This window comes from Pan troglodytes, chromosome 2, assembly GCF_028858775.2.
Source record: "Pan troglodytes isolate AG18354 chromosome 2, NHGRI_mPanTro3-v2.0_pri, whole genome shotgun sequence".
In the NCBI taxonomy this organism is placed as follows: Eukaryota; Metazoa; Chordata; class Mammalia; order Primates; family Hominidae; genus Pan; species Pan troglodytes.
In genome coordinates this window covers 158,494,417-158,515,700 of record NC_086015.1, presented here as the reverse complement: position 1 = coordinate 158,515,700, position 21,284 = coordinate 158,494,417, and the positions used below count along the sequence as shown (strand labels likewise).

At 36.2% G+C, this 21,284-nt stretch overlaps 1 protein-coding gene across 1 annotated transcript; it reads left to right on the top strand.

Moving 5' to 3' along the window:
• Positions 1–9,777: 9,777 nt before the first annotated feature.
• Positions 9,778–13,589, top strand: STRIT1 (small transmembrane regulator of ion transport 1). The gene is made up of 3 exons (XM_024355766.3): positions 9,778–9,887; positions 12,783–12,881; positions 12,975–13,589. Exons 1-2 carry the CDS (start codon positions 9,875–9,877, stop codon positions 12,875–12,877), a joined length of 108 nt encoding a protein of 35 aa, XP_024211534.1. The 5' UTR covers positions 9,778–9,874; the 3' UTR covers positions 12,878–12,881; positions 12,975–13,589.
• The last annotated feature ends 7,695 nt before the right edge of the window (positions 13,590–21,284 follow it).

Sequence of the window (21,284 nt, the reverse complement as noted above, 5' to 3'; positions counted from 1 at the left end):
AGGAGATAGATAAAAGTTGTTAAAAGCACTAATGCCTCCCTAAAGAAAGCATTCGTCTATCAGTACAAGCTGATGCTATGATAAAAAAGGAAAAAAAGAGATATGAAAGTTGGAAAGGAGGCGATAAATTTATTGTTTGTAGATAACGATTGTATATATCAAAACCCAAGAGAATCAACTGAAAAATTCCTAATGACCATAATCAAATTTGTTATCTGTATACAGAATCCATATAAAAAAGTATGATGGCATATATACCTACCACGTACCCACAAAAATTTAAAATATAATTTAAAACATTTTTAAAAGTATGATGCAAAAAACATAATAACCACCAAAAATAATTTTAAAAGAGAATAAACTTGATAAGAAATGTGCAAGAGTTTTATGAAGGAAGTTCTGACACATGATTGAGGGACGTCAAAGAAGGCTTGACTAAATGGCAAGGCATTTCCAGTTATTGGAAAGGTAGACTGAATATCACAACATTTTATTCATTCCTAAATTAATCTCTATACTTCATGCAAGTCAGTTAGAATTAATAACAGGAGTCTTCTTCCTTCTCCACTTCCTACTCCTTCACCTTCTTTTCTGTGAGGGGTGGGGATGGGGATTAAATAACTTGATTTGAAAATTCAAAAGGAAAGTTAAACATGCCAGAATAGCCAAAATCATTATGAAAATAAGAGTAATAAAAGGAAGAAGGCATACAGATTTTATTATTGTATTTATTCATTTTTGTCTCTGTCGCCCAGGCTGGAGCGCAGCAGCAAGATCTCAGCTCAGTGCAACCTCCGCCTCCAAGGTTCAAGTGATTCTCCTGCCTCAGCCTCAGCCTTGGCTAATTTTTGTATTTTTAGTAGAGATGGGGTTTCGCCCCATCTCTTGGCTAATTTTTGTATTTTTAGTAGAGATGGGGTTTTGCCATGTTGCCCAGGCTGGTCTTGACCTCCTGACATCAAGTGATCCGCCCCCCTAGGGTTCCCAAAGTGTTGGGATTACAGGGCTGAGCCATTGCTCCTGGCCCCAGATTATGAAACATATTTTAAAGCTGAAATATTTAAAACACATTGTTGCTAGGGCATGAAAACAGAGGTCATTGGTTAAAAGCTGGCAACCCAAAGAAATAGATTCAGTTTTATATCTTTTTTCTTAGGGTATTTTCATACCTTTTATTTTTTCATTTTTTATTATACTTCAGGTTCTGGGATACATGTTCAGAACGTGCAGGTTTGTTATGTAGGTATACATATGCCATGGTGGTTTGCTGCACCCATCAACCGGTCATCTACCTTAGGTATTTCTCCTAATGCTATTCCTCCTCTTACCCCTCACCCCCCTACAGGCCCCGGTGTGTGATGTTCCCCTCCCTGTGTCCATGTGTTCTCATTGTTCACCTCCCACTTATGAGTGAGAACATGTGGTGTATGGTTTTCTGCTCCTGTGTTAGTTTGCTGAGAATGATGGTTTCCAGCAGTTTTATATCTTGATAGGAGTTTGGGTTATAAAGATGTAATTTCATTTTGTGAAATTCAGTGAATGTACAGTTAAGATTTGTACATTTCATTGTATATAGTTTCTCTTGAAAGAAAAAAATCGAAACAAATTATTGGAGTCTAATCTAATGATATGTATACTAAAGTATTTGGAGAGAAGTATGCTGCTATCTGCAATTCATTTAGAAACAAATAAAATAATCAGAAAATAAGATGGCTAGAGGGTTGCATATATGAAAAATTATGTAATTATATAAAATTATCTCAACATTGCTGTATGCTTGAAAATTTCATAATAAAGTGTTGGAAAATAGACTCTAATATATAGAGAAATTTAGTATACCATAAAGACAAAACTGAAGATCTGTAAATTATAACATTATCTACAGAATGAGAGATTTTGTCTCCTATTATAACAGTTTCAGGAACCAGGATGCAGATGAGAAGGGTTGGGTGTAGACAGAGTTGCCCCTGGAATGACTCTTCCAGATTCTATGGTGTCTCCTGATGTTCTGACTCGTGAGGCTAAGTGTCATAATTTTATGTAGTACAATATATAATACTTAATAATATGATATCATGATTATCGTAAGTTTTTTTCTGGCTCACATTTTTGCAAATTCACATACAGGTATTAGATCATGCAAATTTAAATTTTTAGCAACATCATTTTGTTTTTTTGTCTTCAACTTTTATTTTTATTTTAAGTTCGGGGGTACATGTGCAGGATGTGCAGGTTTGTTACATGTTGATTTGCTGCACAAACCATCCCGTCACCTAGGTATTAAGCCCAGCATCCATTAGCTATTTTTCCTAATGCTCTCCCTCCTTCCACCACCCTCTCCAATTTTCAATCTATATAACTGAACACAGCATTAATTGCTCAATAACAGATTCAGGAATGAGCAGGGAGTTGAAAAATGGACTCCCACATCCCCCCTTACGTCCTGGCCTGATGATCAGTAGATATGGTCCCTCTTAGATGACCCTTAAAATGATCTTGGAAGCATGCAGAGGGGGATATCTGGTTCTTTGTAGATGTTGCTTCTCCTTCCTCTTTATCCCTGTTTATCATGGCTTAATGATAACAACTACCATGCATTGGGAACCTACTTCGTGTTAGTTAGGCTGGTGCTGAGAATTTTGTATATGTTTATCTCTAATTCTGTATGCTATGCTTATCACTTTCCAAATGAAGAAATAGACTCAGCTTGTGTGACCACTTAAGTTCATACAGCTATTATCAGACCTGACATTCAAACTTGATCCTAAGTCCCTGTTCCTGCCACAATATAGTGCTGCCTTTTGTTTTGAGCCACACTTTTTTGCTCTGAAATGCAAAGAGGAGTCTCCAGGGAGGAAGATCAGGTTGTCTGTGACTTCCTTTTTTTTTTTTCTTTTTTTTGAGACAGGGTTTCACTCTGTTGCCCAGGCTGGTCGACCCCCTGATCACAGGTGATACCACCACCTTAGCCTCTCCATGGCTGGGACTATAGGTGTGCACACCACCAAGCCCAGTTAATTTTTAAATTGTTTGCAGAGATGGGGTTTTGCCATGTTGCCCAGGCTGGTCTCAAACTCCTCAGCTTAGGTGATCCACCCACCTCAGGCTCCCAAAATTCTGGGATTACAGGTGTGAGACACTGTGTCTGGCCATAGTCTGTGATATTTTGTTGTCTCTTATTCATTAATCCCAATACATTTTATATTTGGACATCTCAGACCAAATAAACCTTGCTTGGTATGACTTGGCTCTGTGTCCCTATCCAAATCTCACGTTGAATTGTAATCCTCAGTGTTGGAGGAGGGGCTTGGTGAGAGGTGACTGGATCATGGGACTAGACTTCCCCATTGCTGTTCTTGTGAGTTATTTAAAAGTGTATAGCACTTCTCCCTTTGCTCCCTCTTTCCTGCTCCAACATGTGAAGATGTGTCTGCTTCCCCTTCACCTTCCATCATGATTGTAAGTTTCCTGAGGCCTACTCAGCTATGATTCCAATACAGCCTGAAGAACTGTGAGTTGAATAAACCTCTTTTCTTCATAAATTACCCAGTCTCAGGTAGCTTTTTATAGCAATATGAGAATGGACTACTACATTTCTCAATACATTCTACTGCAATTTGCTGAATCCTATGGGACTTTGAACACAAATTCCTTCACACAACTTAGTCAACAAAAGTTGATAATATGGAAAAGTTTCATTCAACCTGTCAAAACTACACTAGTTAGATCCATCATAAACACAAACCTTGCTCTGGCTCATCCCTCATTCCCCTTTTTGATGAGAATGTTGTTTAATTTTCATATAATTGTGAATTTGCCAAATTTTCTTCTAAATAATGTGTATTGTGTTACTGTTTATTATTGTATTCAATAAATGCGTATTAGGTCCAGTTGGCTTATAGTGTTGTTCAAGTTCCCTATTGCTGATAGTCTGTCTAGTTTTTCTGTCCATTATTATAAGCAGTGTATTCATTCAACCATTATTGTTGAATTGCCTATTTGCTTCAATTTTGTCAGTCTTCATGTATTTTGGGGCTCTATTTTTAGGTATGTATATGTTTATAATTGATTATTTTATCATTAGAAAATATATTTCTTTGTTTCCAGTACATTTTTTTCTTAAAATCTATTCCATCTAGGCTGGGCATGGTGGCTCATGCCTTTAATCCCAGCACTTTGGAAGGCTGAGGTGGGTGGATCACAAGGTCAGGAGATCAAGACCATCCTGGCTAACACAGTAAAACCCCATCTCTACTAAAAATACAACAACAACAAAAAAAATTAACCAGGCATGGTGGCAGGTGCCTGTAGTCCCAGCTACTTGGGAGGCTGAGGCAGGAGATTGGTGTGAACCAGGGAGGCAGGGCTTGCAGTGAGCCGAGATCACGCCACTGCACTCCAGCCTGGGCAACAGAGTGAGACACTGTCTCAAAGAAAAAAAAAATCAATTCCATCTAATATTAATATAGTTACTCCAGGTCTCTTTTGATTATAACTTGCATGACATGTATTTTTACATCTTTTTGCTCTCAACCTATTTGTGTCTTTGAATCTAAACTGTCTCTTACAGATAGCTTATAGTTGAATCACTTTTAAAAATCCATTCTGCCATTCTTATCTTGTATTTGGAGTGGTTAATCCATTTAAATGTAACTATTTATAAAGTAGGATTTACAATTACTATTTGTTTCATGTATGCCATCTTTTTGTTTCTTTATTTCTTCATTACTGTCTTGTTTTGTGTTAATCAGTATTTTCTAGTATATCATTTTAATTATTTTGTAATTTCTTCTGCTGTCTTTTTTTTGGAGTTATTTTCTTGGCGGTTGCCCTAGGGATTACAGTGATTATTTTAATTTATAACCATCTGGTTTTGATTAATACCAACTTAGTTTTAGTAGTTCACAACATCTTTGCTTTTATAGCGCTCCATTCCCTTTTTTGTGTTGTCATTTTAATTTAAATTACATTATTATATATTAAGTGTCACCAATACAGATTTATAATTATTGCAGTTGTCTTTTAAATTAGGAGGAAAAAAGAGTTACAAACAAAAAATACATGTATCATATTTTTCTATGTAGTTACCTGTAGAGATGTTCTTTATTTTTTCATGTGGATTTGAGTTACTGTCTAGTGTCCTCTTATTTAATTCTGAAGGGACTCCTTTTAGTATTTCTTGCAGGGTAGCTTTGCTAGCAACAAATTATCTCAGTTTTTGCTTAACTGAGAATGTCATAATTTTTTTATTTACTTTTTGAAGATTGTCTTGCTTGTTATAGAATTTTTGGCTGACAATATTTTTTCTTTGAATGTCATAACACTACCTTCTGAGCTTCATGTCTTTTATTGAGAAATCAGCTGTTAATCTTATTGAGTATCCCTTGCATATAGTGAGTTAGTTATTTCTCTTTTGATGCTTTCAAGATTTTCTCTTTGTGTTTGTTTCTTTTCTTTCTTTCTTTTTTTTTTTTTTTTGATAGAGTCTCACTCTGTTGCCCAGGCTGGAGTGCAGTGGTGTGATCTTGGCTCACTGCAATGACCACCTCCCAGGTTCAAGTGATTTTTGTGCCTCAGCTTCCTGAGTAGCTGGGATTACAGGTGTGTACCACCACACCTGGCTCATTTTTGTATTTTTAGTAGAGATGGGATTTCACCGTGTTGACAAGGCTGGTCTCAACTCCTGACATCAAGTGATCTACCTGCCTCCACCTCCCAAAGTGCTAGGATTATAGGCATGAGCCACTGCACCCAACCTGTCTTTGGTTCTTCACAGTTATTTTGTGTCTAGGTATTGGTCTCTTTGGGTTTATTCTACCTAGAATTAATTGAGCTTCTTGAATATGTACGTTAACATTTTTCACAAATTTGGGAAGCTTTTGGCCATGATTTATTCAAATATTTTTTCTGCCCTTTCTCTTCTTCTTTTAGGACTCTAATTATGCATATGTTGATATGCTTGATGGTGTCCCACAGATCTCTAAGGCCATATTCATTATTATTTTTTCTTCTTGTTTCTTGTACAGGATAATCTCAATCAAACTGCCTTCAAATTAACTGATTCTTTCATCTGCCTGCTCAATCTGCTGTTGAGCCTCTAGTAAAATTTTCATTTCAGTCATTGCACCTTTCAACTTCAGAATTTGTTTGCTCTTTTAAAAATAGTATTTATCTGGCTACTGATATTGTCTTTGCTGAGATGGCATTCTTTTGCTTTTTTTAGTTATTTGAAAATACTTAAAATAGCTGACATAAAGTCTTTGTTAGTCAGTCTAATTTATAGACTTTCTCAGAAATAGTTATTTTTGATAGTTTTTTTATCCCTTTGTATGGGCATACATTTTTGTTCCTTTGCATATCTCATAACTTTTTTTTTGTTGAAAGTTAGTAGTTTTAAATAATGTCAACTCTTAAATCAGATTCTACCTCCTCCCAAGAGTTTGTTGTTGTTGCTGTTTGTTGTTGTTATTATTCTGAACGGATTGTGTACAATTTGCATTCTTTGTTGTATGTGACCACTAAAATTTTTGCTCAATCAGATTAGTTACCAACTAATGATTGGACAATGATTTCTTTAAATGCCTATAACTAGTATGCCTCCCAGACTTTAATGATGGGCTCTGTGTATGTGTTGAGGTATGCCTTTAACACTCAGCCAGGCAGTTGACAACTGCCTTACCCTTTGCTTTCCATTTTGAGCCTCAAGGTTAGCCAGAGGTGAAAGCTTAGGGCCTTTTCAGGTCTTTCCTAAGCATACCCACAGCCATGAGGTCATGCCCATAGCTGAACATATGCATGTAGCCTTCTAGATTCTTAAGGATATGTGAAACTTTTCAAACCCCTATTGACATCTCATTCCCTAGATTCTCCTTTTAAGCTTTTTAGTTAGCCTATTGTTCACTCTGTTACCTAGGCAGCTGTGATGTTAAACAGTTGCCTCTAATTGTTTTCAACAAATGCCCTGGGAGTGGGTACTTTTCACACAGTGTAAGTTCTGAGTCTGATCAAATAAAGACAGCCTTGCAGGTGAGGTCTTTGGGAGAACCACCAGACAGTTTAAATAATTACTGTTCTCTGAAACTGAGACTTTGAAAGAGTTCTGTTCCACTCTGTCTCCTCTGGTGGCTGCTAGTCTGCTAGTTTTCACTGAGATTTTGGGATATTGTTTAAGGCTACTACAAAGCTGGAGATGGGGGAGATGAGAATAGGCCAAATTAAAACATCACAAAACTCTTGCTGTTCTTACCAAGATTCCAGCTCCCCCAATTGCTGTAAGTCCTTGGTTAATTTCTACAATTCTTAAAAATTGATTCAAAAATTTTAGACGGCTTTCTTGGTGCTCTTATGAAGGAAAGATATTTTGGAGTCCCCCACTCCTCTATTTTTGCAGATGTCACTTTCTTTTATTTGTTTATATTCTTATTTGTAGATTATTCTAATGTTACTGGTAATTAAATACACTGTATTATCTATATATGCATATATTATAAGGCTAGAGTATAGTTAAGATCATTTTATTTCTTATTACTCTTTTAGGTATTGCCATAAGTAAACCTTTGTTTAGAGTGCAAACTAAGCTACCTTATACTGCACTTATTACATCCACCTACCCAGTCAGCCAGCCATGAAGCAAAGATCCATGAGCATCCACCACGGTCAGGTCTATATACTATAATTCCAGACATTGATAGTGAAAAATATTTGAAAAGTGAAGAATTCTTAAATATTTTAAAGAAAAACCAAATATTTAAATTTTTCGGCTCACATATCTCTGAAGAATCTAATGTCACCCTGAGAATAAGGGATTTGAGAGCTAAATGTTTAAGACAGTATGTAAAGTAAAAAAGTAGAAAATGTTCCTAATTAGTATGTCCTAAGAGAAAGATTAGAAAACGGTCAAATATAGGCCCTTGGGTTTATGAGCTCAAAGTGAAACCAGTCTATTAATGAATAAAACATCCTTTCCTGATTAAATATTATAAAACTTCTATTTTTAAAAAATTTACTGATGATATAACCAAGGAAATGAGATTCTAGGTTGAATTCTTTTCTGAAGTCTGAGAAATTCATGTTGATTAAGTTAGTTTTTTCTCTTCTTTCTATAGAAAAGTAAGGAAAATAAATGATGAATTATAAACTAATCCCTCCTCAAACTCCAAATTGACAGCAATAATGTTAATAATAGTCAATTTCATGTCAAGAAGAAAGCTTAATATAATTGAAATGGAAATGAGTATTTAAAATGTAGAAACCTTTTCATATGTTTCAGGCAAATTATTTTATTTTATTATGTATGTTTGTGCTCTTTGTGGGTACCACACTGTTTGTTTTGAATATCATTTTTTTCTTAAGATAATTAGTGTTCATTTGAACTTACTGAATTAACATTTTTTATATTTAAATGAGATCAATAACATTTTTATTTCTTCTCTCTCTTTTGGCCTCAGTTAACGTTTGTTTAATGTATTATTATTTAATATTGAGAAAAATACCCAACTTTGCCAGGTAAGCAAGGGATTTTGTTGCATAAACAATATGTACTTTTTCTGCTTACCTGACATAGCCAGACATTTTTTCAATATTAAATAATATATTGAGAGAGAGACTGAGGAGAGAGATGACAACTTGACATAAATGATATAAATGTGCCAGATTCTTGGCTGCACACTCTAATCTATAGGTACATTATTTGAGGTAGAAAGTCAAATGTTCTTCTTGCCTGTGAGAGTGGGAGGATTCTGAATTCATATAATAGCAAGGAGTTCAGTGTCACTGAAGTTATCACTGCAAATGGAAGAGTAGAGAAATAAGGGTTTTTAGGTGTCTAAACAAAGAGTTGGGATTTTTATTGTCTAGGAGATGAAGAACTATTGGTGGATTCTTGAGCAGTGATGGAACATGGTCATTTGCAAGGCAATATCACTCTTGGAACTCTGTGGAGATAAATTTGATCAGGCCAGACCTGCCTTTACAGGTCTTAATCTTATGTCAAATTTTTTTGGGAAGATGCTCACAGGGTCACTCTGCAAAACTTTTCCAGCCAGATCCCCAATTTAAAGTTATTCCAATGAGAATATAGAGAATAGTCTAGGTCAGTTACATAAACCAGTTTGGACTTTGAAAAATGAAATGTCCTATTTTTATATATTGCTAATAAAAACAACAAGCTTATGACTGCTTCCTAAAAATTCTAGGTGACGTCTGAATTGTTTTAGTTTCTAGTACATTTATATTAACATTTTTTGTTTTAGAATAGTTCAAAGAAAGGGGCACCATTTCATTTTATGTTTTCCACCTGTAAAGTAATAAAGAACTGTCTACATTTCATACAGACTTTCATTTCATCTTTATGCGACTCCCATGAGTAGGTATTATTATCCTCACTTTAAAACTAAAGAAGCTGATTCCCAGGTTAAGCAACTTGGCTTTCATTACAGAAAGAGCTGGAATTTGAACCCAAGTCTCTCCAACATCAAAATCCTTTCTTTCTAATATATCACCCTTCACCTTGATAGCACTTGTATAGGTGGAATGTTGTTTTTCCTCTGTACACCTTCTTTATAGAACATTTTCTTCATGTTACCTAAAGGCATGGTGCAAATTAAAAACCTGCGAATGTCTGCATTAGGATAATTCAGCTTACCTAATTGTTTAGGTCACGTAGCCCCTTGTTTCCTCCATAATAATAGAATAAAGAAGAGCCAGAGGAGTTCTGCTTTCCCATGACTTACATCACTCTGCAGACAATTGGCAGCCAGGAGACGGGCAGCTGCCGCACTCTTCAGATTTCTCTCTATTTAAAGTTCAAAGAGACGCTGGATAACAAAAGAAAGAGGTAAGCGTGGCCTGACCTAGCCACCCACCAACAGGAATAATGGCTGAAAAAGGTAAGATTTAAGGCATAGGATTCTCTTGGCAAAAAAAAAAAAAAAGGCTTCTTGACTTTGGTTCATTTATGTTTCTTGGTGTTTCCCAGTCACTCTAAAAAATGTGATATCTATGCTAAATGACCATTAACCATATATGTTAGTGTGGCTGCAAAAATGCATTAATTATGTAATTTATGGATCAGGTCTATAGGTTATGAATAATTTTAAAATGATCAACAAAGGAAAAGAGCTTAATTTTGTTAATACTTATTTTGAAAGGTGAGTTAGAAATCAGTTCTCCTGATTTCAATTCTGAGCCAGAATTGAAGACAGTTAAGTTCTGTGTCAGACCTGCTAGTAAATGGCTATGTGAGTTTGCAGAAGTCCCTATACCTCTCTGAGTCTGTTTTCTGACAGTAAAATGAGAATATTGGGCTCAGGCATCTATTCCACACCTAAAATTTTTGTTCCACATCTAACTTTTTTCTGGTTTTTAAACATTTTTTTGTATTTATATTTTATAGTTATATAAAATAATTGATTCCAATTTGTCAAAAGGTTGAATATATACTGTATCTAAGAAGTGTTTTTTAAATATTTACGGGAATTTTTGCTTTGAATCTTGACAATGACCTTGTGAAATATGCATATCATCGTCATCCCCATTTTATAGATAAGAAAATGGAGACACAGCAGTTTAGTAACTTGTTCATGATCGCTAAAGAGTGGTGGCACCAGGTGTTTAACCTGGTCAGTCTTTTCCAGAGCACAGTGTCCTCAAGAACACTTCCAGCTGTAACTACTTTGATATGCTCAGAACTGGACAAGAGAGAAGCATTTTAGAATTACACTTCATGTTTAAAGAGATGTTTTGTTCTTATTTGTGCTAGTAATGTAAGTGACATATGCAAAGTATGTTGTGCTCTTACGTATTTCTACTTCCAAACAATTCCACAGGTATTAGTAAAGTTGAAAACATTAGTGTTAAAAAAACAATGGAATGTATACTTTGGGTGTTAAAATGCACAGTTAGTGCTACTGGTACTATTTTACAAGGAAAGTAAATAATGAGATACTTTTAGGGCTTTGTGATATGTAAATTTTATTAAAATATGCATGTATAAAATATAAATGCACAATTAAAGGGTTAATATTAATTTTCAAATTCTTTGAAATTGGGAAAAATATAAAGCCACATACATAGACAGTTCAAAAAAATTACTGCTATGTACTTCATTGTAGTGGTACCTTAATTCATAAAAAGGCTTTCGTCCAAATGAGAGTAAAGGGCAACTCATGTTGTTTGCTTTATCCTTAAGCAATACCACATGTCAAGTAAAGAGAAGAGTTTTCCATTTAGTGCTTAATGCCTTATACAAGGTCACAGTGAGATGGAGAAACAAGAAAAGCATGTTGAATTTTGTTAGTTAAGAGAGACTCTAGCATTCTTGGAAAAATTGATTTAAAGTATTAAAATTTATTTCAACTTCAGAAAGTTTGCTTTTATAAAAGTGTCTTCTAATTTTAAATGTGTCTCGTCTCCTGATGATTTTATTTTAATGGCATTTTTAAAAATTTCACATTTTAAAGTGATGGAAATTGTAATAGGAGTATAATTGCTAAGAATATGCATTCTCTCTTTTAACTAATGGCATAAGATCTAATTGTGCTTTGCAGTTAAGAATATATCTGGGTCCTTAACACAGGGACATTAATTCCATAGAATGTTTTTCTGTGCTCTTTCTAAATCTTTTTGTGTGACATAGGTGTGGATTTCTGTGTGTATGCATGTGTATGTTTGCTTGAAAGAACGAGAGTTACATGCAGTGCATACTTTAAAAAAGATACTTGTATAAATTGCTTTTTACAGGTAAGAGTACAAATAGGAGGCACAGAAGGAATCATATATAACAAACGCCATTTATGTGTGTGTTGGATTATTACTGCCCATTGATTCAGGTTCAGTGCTGGTTGTTATACTGAACAATTTTTAAACAATAGAAATTCTTTTCTGTAGTCAAGAACGGTTACATAATGTATGATACTTTCCTTTTCCCTGTGATATTTAAAATTACATTCAGCTATTGAGGCCAAGGACAGTTCTCAATACCTTTCCTTGTGTCATAATTATTTACTTTAGTGGGAATTGCCTCAGAGTTGTATTAGATTGTTTTTTATATAAATAGCTGCTGTATATGTTATTGCACAAATGCATGAATGTGTTCTGTATACACTAAACACACACGGTGGTTAGAGTTTACAAAGCTTTGCACATATGTTATGTCATTTGACGTTCAAAACTATTCCAGGAGGTAGAGAGCACAAGTTTCATTATTCATATTTTACCAGTAGGAAAGTTCAAGCCCAGAATTGCCAAAGGTCACATAACAGTAAAAGACCCATGGTTTGATTCAAAATACCCAGGGTTTATGACAGTCTCACGTATTCTCTGTGGAAAAGAAAAAATAATTATGTATGGGTATAACTAGAGAGTGTATGCTTTTTTCTTTTTTTTTTTTTTTATTTTTTTATTTTTTTTTATTTTTTTTATTTTTTATTATACTTTAAGTTTTAGGGTACATGTGCACATTGTGCAGGTTAGTTACATATGTATACATGTGCCATGCTGGTGCGCTGCACCCACTAACTCGTCATCTAGCATTAGGTATATCTCCCAATGCTATCCCTCCCCCCTCCCCCCTCCCCACCACAGTCCCCAGAGTATGATATTCCCCTTCCTGTGAATTGGAAAAAACTACTTCAAAGTTCATATGGAACCAAAAGAGAGCCCGCATCGCCAAGTCAATCCTAAGCTTTTTTCTTAATGTTACCAAATTCCTTTTATTCTCTTGACACAGAAAATTTAATACTAAAATGACCAATATAATCTGTTTTCTACGGTTTATTTTAAAGCGGGGTCTACATTTTCACACCTGCTGGTTCCTATTCTTCTCCTGATTGGCTGGATTGTGGGCTGCATCATAATGATTTATGTTGTCTTCTCTTAGAAAGGTAAGGGTTTTAATAATTGAATGTTTATTTATAGTCTAAATTACTCCAGAAACAATCTTTTCTATTTTACTAATGGAATGTTTTGTCTTTCAGGCAAGAAGATATCAGATTGACATCATTTAGAAGAATTAAGAAAACTATGAACATGACTGATTATTAAATGTCTCATGTTAAACAATGCAATGTTTGACATCACTTTACAAACTTGGATCATAAACTGGCACTTTGGTATGCATAAGAATTTCTTCAGGGCAATAAGAAATTATGAGTGAATTTCTCTATATTCTGAGTGAGAAAAATGTTTAGCTGTGATGAAAATGCATGTCATTAAAAAAAGTTTGATAAATTTAATCACATTACAAAAAATTATCCCCCCTTCCCTCTGGAAAAAACTATAGAGAAAGTGGGCTGAGGCTCTGCAAGGTGGCTCATGCCTGTAATCCCAGCACTTTGTGAGGATCCTTTGAGCCCAGAAATTGGAGACCTTCCTAGGCGACAGAGAGAGACCCCATCTCTACAAAAAAAAAAAAAAAAAAAAAGAAAGAAAGAAAATGGGCTAGAGATAAAAACAGACAATTCAGAGAACATATAATGTAAAAGTACACTTACTTAATCTCTTGTTCACAAAAAGAGAAATGTAATTAAAACTACACTGAGGAATTGTTGCTCACTTATCAGATGGGAAAAAAATAAAGATGTTTGACAACATATGTGTTGGTAAGACTGTGTGCAATTAGGCATTCTCATACATTGTCTTTGAGAATTCAAAATGGTACATTTTGTGGGATGTTTGGCAGTACATATCTATCAAAATTACATATATATTTAATTTTTGACTTAGCTATCCCTCTTCTAGGATTATGGCAATTTCCACAGGTACATGAGCAAAAATACAAAATGGCTCATATACAAGGCTATTTATTCTGGCATAATTTGTTTAGCAAAAACCTGGAAATAAGCCAAATATCTATTAATAGGGGATTAACTGAATAAACTGTGGTATGTCTACATAATGTAGTACTTACGCAGTTGTAAAAAGGAATGAAAAGGACTTTTAGATACTGATATGAAAAGATCTCCAGGACAAAAGTGTTAAGTGAAGAAGCCAGGTATAGGACAATGTATGCTACCTTTTATATGAGAGAAGAAGGGGCTATACCAATGTGTACATGTATTTGTTGAAATTAGAATATTGAAACTGAGGAGAAACAAATGGAGGCTAGATATCTCTGAATATGCCTTGTTTTATAGTTCTTATTTTTGGAATCATATAACTATTTTATAAGTTAAAAAGAAAAAATAATTTCTCAAAATTGAAAACAAACTAAAGCAAATATGAGAGTATATCAAGTTGTGGCATAACCACACAGAGAAAAGACATATTTCATGCATCTTTATAACAGTATATTTGACTGTACACCTCTTATGGGATAAAAATCTTAACCACATTCAGTAGTCTTTTTGTTCATGGTAATATTGATATGGTTGGTTTGAATTCATATCATCAGCATAAATTCAAGTAAATAATTGGTGATATTAAATCTGAATTGCAAATATCAGTATAAACTAATTCTTTTTCTTCTAAAACAAAAAGTCTATTCAAACTCTGTCCACTGGAAAAGCCTGGGAGGAAGGAGTCCAGTCTGTAAGTCCAGTCTCCACTCAAAGGAGGCAGGGATCCCTGCCCTAGTCTGGGACAGAAAATGTACAATGTAATTTGCAATTTCATACTGAATGGATTAGTCTGATTATACCTGCACCCACTGATCAATTTAACATCACCAAAACTATTGCAACTCAACATTGCGTTCCTCCTGATAGGATATGGTAGAAAGTACAGAGTACCACCTATGAAGTATTCTTGCCAAAACAAGTGAACCTGAAGCAGAACAAGTTTCTGGATCAATCTACAAGGCTACTTTAAACAAAATCATGAGGATATATTCTGCCAAGTCCAAAGTGTGGAAAATTATAAAGGATACATGATCCGGTTTTTCCAACAAATAGCTAACATTAAGAAGTGAGGTGGGGGCCAGCACAGTGGCTCACGCCTGTAATCCCAGCACTTTGGGAGGCCGAGGCGGGCGGATCACAAGGTCAGGAGATCGAGACCATCCTGACCAACATGGTGAAACCCCATCTCTTCTAAAAACACAAAAATCAGTTGGGCGTGGTGGTGCATGCCTGTAATCCCAGCTACTTGGGAGGCTGAGGCAGGAGAATTGCTTGAACCAAGGAGCTGGAGGTTGCAGTGAGCTGAGATCACACCACTGCACTCCAGTCTGGTGACAGAGTGAGACTCCATCTCAAAAAAAAAAAAAAAAAAAGTGAAGTGGGAAAGGAGAAACTATTACAGAATAAAAGAGACTTAAAAGGATAGCCAACAAATGCAATATATGAATCAACTACAAAAGACACATTTTTGCATGTCTGTGATAAAGATATTAAGGAATTGTTATTTATTCTAAACATTACATGTTAGGATTTGAATATGGTTTGTTTTTCTCCACCAAATCTCATATTGAAATTTAATTCCCAGAGTGGCAGTTTTGGGAGGCGGGGCCTAGTGGCAGATGTTTGGGTCACAGGGATGGATCCCTCCTAAAGGCTTGGTGCCTTTCTCTTGGTAATGAGAGAGTTCTCACTCCCTAGAGACTAGGATGGCTCCTTAGAAAGTGGGTTGTTATGAAGCGAGAATGCCCCTTGGGCTTGGCCCCTCTTCACACTTGGCCGCTTACCTGTTGACCTCTGCCATGTTTTGACTCAGCACAAAAGCCTCACCATAAGCTGAGCAAAATGTCAACACCATGCTTCTTATACAGCCTGTGGAATGAGCTTATTAAACCTCTTTTCTTTATAGATCACCCAGCCTCATGTATTTCTTTTAGCAACACAAAATGGACTAAGACACTATAATAATGACTTGGCAATAGAAAAGACTCTTACCTGTTAGAGACAATACTGAAATAATTGCTGGTTAGATATTAGGATATCTTTACCTTAAAATATTATCTTAAAATATTCCTATAGAAAAACTAAAACTATAAAACTAAATTATAAAACTAAAACTATATAAAAACTTTAAAAAAAGCTAAAAAATGAAGTGGGGAACATTAAATAAGACAGGCAAAATGTTGACATTTGCTTAAGATGAATGGTGATCTCATAAGGATTTATTATACTCTTTATTCTACTTTTGTGAATATTTAAACATTTTTATAAGAAGTTTCCTTTTTCCTCCCGGTGACTCTGTGTTGCAAAGTGTAATTAATACAAGTGAGCAAAATTACACAAAATAAAACACAGTGCTGTTCCTGAACCTCACCCTGGGAGAGTCTGATTCAGCAGGTGTGCACTGGGTCCAGAAATCTGCATTTTAACAAATTCCTCCAGGGATCCTTGGGCACACTAAAATTTAAGAACCATTGTTTTAGAGAAGTGGTGCTCAGACTTTAGTGCACATCAGTATCCTCTGGAGAACTTGTTAAAGCACAGATAGCTGGACATCATTCTCAGAGTTTCTGATTCAGGTCTGGGGTGGGAGCCTGCGAATTTAATTTCTAACAAGTTTTCAGGTGACGCTGCTGCTGCTGCCTTGGGATCTGTATTTTGAGAACTGCTGTTTAGAAGGGAGTTGATTTATTCCTCATAACTTTCATGCTATCTTCCATTTGATTAATTTCTCTACATAAATTAATCCTCTTATGAAAAAAGTAGAAAAAGCTTTTGCTCTATTCATTGATTCTGATCTTTTAAACTTGGCTAAACACTTCAAAAATGCTTCTTAAATATATTTAGAGAAATATTTACAAAATTTAAGCAGAAAATGTACACAAAATCAGGCTCAACTCATTTCATTAATGACTTGCCCTAATTTAAGTTTTCTCCAGACCTGACAAAAACTAACTCACCTTCAATCAGAGGTCTAGCTGCAGTTGACTCCTACAGGCTTCTCGAAGCTGATTGTTAATATCTTCAGGAATTTTGTATTAGTCAGTGTCTCATCCGTAGCTTGAAACTGGCCATGGTGGAGTATGTACACCACAAAAATCAACAAATGCTATATATTAGGATTTGTTTCGCTAAATCGCCAGCTCCTAAACATTTACCAGCACACCACTGCCTTGAATCCTTTTGTCTGATGCTTATACAGGTTTGTCAGGGATTCAAGACCAGCCACTTTTGAAAAAAAATCTTCTTGAGATAATTAGAAAGATGAATCTCTTCATTTACTTGAGCTCTTTTTGTGCTATAGACTTTAATGAGAAATCTGTGAAAGCTATAAACTCTCCCAGAAACCAAACATTCAAAAAACATTGCAGATACTATTTCAAGGTGTTTATGGACCTCTTGAAATCTATAGAAAAGACACTTTGGGTTAAGTAACTCCTTAAGTGTTTCCTACTTTCTGAAGCCTTTAGGCTTCTTCACAACTTGGCTCCAGTTTTACCTGGAGTTAAAGACATGTCCTCATATTTAAGCTTTCTTTCTAGATAAAGACCAGTTTTTCTTTTTACCCTTTTAAAAAAATTATTATTTATTCATTTATTTTAATGGACAAGAAATGTATATATTTAGCGTGTACATATTTCAATATATGTATAAATTATGGAATGACTAAATCAAATTAATTAACATATATGTTACCTTGCATACTTATCATCCCTTTGTGGTGAGAACATGAAAGTCTACTCTCTTGCCCCAGTCAATGGCACATGCCCATAGGTCGTAGCTACTTAGGAGGCTGAGGCGAGAAGACCACTTGAGGCCAGGAATTTAAGCCTTCAATGCATTATGTTCATGCCTGTGAATAGCCACTGCACTGCGGCCTGGGCAACATAGCAAGACCCCATCTCTAAAACAACAACAACAACAACAAAAACTACTCTCTTAGAAATTTTTAAGTATATGATACATTGTTATTAATTATAATCACTGCATTGTGCAATATCTCTTCTGAACTTATTTCTCCTGTCTAACTAAAATTTTGTATCCTTTGACCAACATCTTCAATCCCCACCCACTCCTCCCTCAGACCCTGGCAACCACCGTTTTATTCTCTGCTTCTATGAGTTCAATTTTTATTTAAAATCCACATATAAGTGAGATAATTTGGTATTTATCTTTCTGCACCTGGTTTATTTCACTTAGCCTAATGTCTTCTAGGTTCATCCATGTTGTCAAAAATTACAAAATTTTCTTCAAGGCTGAATAATATACCATTGTGTATATATACCACATTTTCTTTATCCATTCACCTGTTGATAGACACTTTGGGTGATTTTATATCATGGCTATTGTGAATAATGCTGCAATAAACATGGGAGTATAGATGTCTTTTTGACATACTGCTTTTATTTCCTCTGGATATATATCAAGTAGTGGGATTGTTAGATCATATTACAGTTCTGATTTTAATGGAACCGTTTTCTCTAACGGAAGACTGGATGTTTCTATTACTTCTTTCTACTGACACAACTTGGCATTACCAGTCAGCTTTTTTGATTTCTTTGGTTTTTAAACAGACAGGGTTAGAAAACAAAATATCGTGGCAATCTATGTCCTATGTTTGTCAGAGTAACTTTCCTTTCTTTAGTCTGGAGTATTTTTCTCCACATGCACTGGTCCTTTTCTTTAGCTCACTGAAGCTATAGACTAGCTCATTTCTTGCTCAAATATGTGCACAACTTCCTCTGAAACACAGAAATCTTCAGTTTTCCCAGAAATCTTTTTTTTTTTGAGGCAGAGTCTTGCTCTGTTGCCCAGGCTGGAGTGCAGTGGCATGATCTCGGCTCATTGCAACCTCTGCCTCCTGGGTTTAAGCAATTCTCGTGCCTCAGCTTCCTAAGAAGCTGGGATTACAGGCATGCACTACCACGCCTGGCTACTTTTTGTATTTTTAGTAGAGAAGGGGTTTCGTCATATTGGCCAGGCTGGTCTCAAACATCTTGCCTCAAGCAATTTGCCCGCCTCAGCCTCCCAAAGTGCTGGGATTACAGGTGATTTAGCTGATCCCATAGACCCTAAGTCCTTTACCCATTCTTCCTCTCATTCGCTCAAAAAGGCCCTAGAAACAGTTCCCACACTAGCACTCCCTGACTTATCCCAACCTTTTTCCTTACACACAGCTGAAATACAAGGCTGTGCTGCTGGAGTTCTCACACAGGAGCTAGGCCCACGACCTGTAGCCTTTCTATCCAAACAACTTGACCTTACAGTTCTAGTCTGGCCCTTATGTCTACGTGCGGTGGCAGCTGCCGCTTTAATACTTCTAGAGGCCCTCAAAATCACAAGCTATGCTCCACTTACCCTCTACAGTTCTCACAACCTTCAAGCATTAATATCCTCCTCACACCTTTCACACTTGCTGTCTGCCCCTCGACTCCTCCAGCTCTATTTACTCTTTATTGAAACCCCAACAGTAACTATTACCCATGGGCCCCATTTCAACCCAGCTTCTCACTTAGCACCCAGCACAAGTCCTGAGCCACATGACTGTATCTCCCTAATACACATAGCATCTTCCCCCTTTCCTCATATTTCTATTTTTCCAATCCCAAACCCAGACCACACTTGGTTTATTGATGGCATTTCTTCTAAATCCAACCAATTCTTGCCAGCTAAATCTGGTTATGCTGTTGTGTCCCACACCTCTATTATCGAAGCTACTGCACTTCCTCCCTCCACTACTTCCCAACCAGCTGAACTGAGTGCTTTAACTCGTGTGCTCTCTCTTGCCAAAGGAATGTACATTAACATTTACACTGACTGCAAATATGCTTTCCACATCCTCCATAACTATGTTGCCATTTGGGCTGAAAGAGGTTTTCTTACCACACAAGGCTCTTCCATTATCAATGCCTCTCTAATAAAGGCTATCCTTAAGGCTGCTCTCCTGCTGGCCAAGGCTGGGGTCATTCATTGGAAAGATCATCAGGAACCAACTGATCTTACTGCTAAAGGAAATGCCTATGCTGACAGGACAGCAAAAGAAAGTAAATGCCTCCACACCTGCAAATATTCCAGCCCTCACTCCAAAAGGCCAGTATTTTTCTTTCTCCTCTATCACCTCCACCTACCTCTCTTCTGAAAACCTGCTCTACCAGTCTTTTCCAACTCAGGGCAAGTGGTTCTTAGATCATGGAAATTTCATTCTTCCTCAGCTTAATCCAGGAGACAAGGATTATTTTACTTATTATCTCTCCTGCATAGGATCTGCAATCACAACTATTAAACTTCTCCATTCAGACCTCCACTCACACCTATGGAAAAAGCGTAATATAATAGATCGTTGGCTTAACAACAGGGAATCCTATTCATATGATGGGAAATGGGGACAAAAAGCTTTGGTACATAAAACATTATTCCTTCCTTGGCCTAAAAAACTCACTGCCACCTACCTTAAAGGTATTATGCTTAACTGCTATTTTTAAAAAATTTTTCCATTAGGACAATTCCAAACTCAAAAATATGCTGACTGATGCCTTGTTAACCACATAAAATTGTACACAAAAACTTTCTAGACCAACTTGCTATAAAATTAAAGTTTCTTTAGGTGCCCATGCCACCCCTAAGTCATGCTTGAAGCAGCCCTGAGAAACATCGCCCCTACCCCAATAACCCTCAGTAAAAACTTTCATTTTCTTTATCTTCTCTTATAACTTTATATTTTATAAATAAAAAGACAGAAATGTCAGGCCTCTGAGCCGAAGCTCAGCCATTATAACCCTTGTGACCTGCACATATACATCCAGGTGGCCTGCAGGAGCCAAGAAGTCTGGAGCAGCCAAAAAACCACAAAGAAGTAAAACAGCCAGTTCCTGCCTTAACTAATTAACCCACCTTATGACATTCTATCATTATGACTTGTTCCTGCCCTGCCCCAACTGATCAATCCACCCTGTGACATTCTTCTCCTGGACAATGAGTCCCGTGATCTCTCCACCACGCACCTTGTAACCGCCTCCCCTGCTAACAATAGATAACCACATTTAACTGTAAATTTCCACTGCCTACCCAAGCCCTATAAAGCTGCCCCTCTCCTATCTCCCTTTGCTGACTCTTTTTTCAGACTCAGTCCACTTGCACCCAAGTGAATAAACAGCCTTGTTGCTCACACAGAGTCTGTTTGGCGGTCTCTTCACATGGATGCGCTTGACACTCACCTTTTGTTTTTGTTTGCTTTGTTGAAGATCAGTTGGCTCTAAGTATTTGGCTTTCTTTCTGAGTTCTTTATTCTGTTCCATTGGTCTATGTGCCTATTTTTATACCAGTCCCATGCTGTTTTGGTGACTATGGCCTTATAGTTTAGCTTGAAGTCATGTAATGTGATGCCTCCACATTTTTTTCTTTTTGCTTAGTCTTGCAAAAAGCAAGACTCTGTGGCCTCTTTTTTGGTTCCAT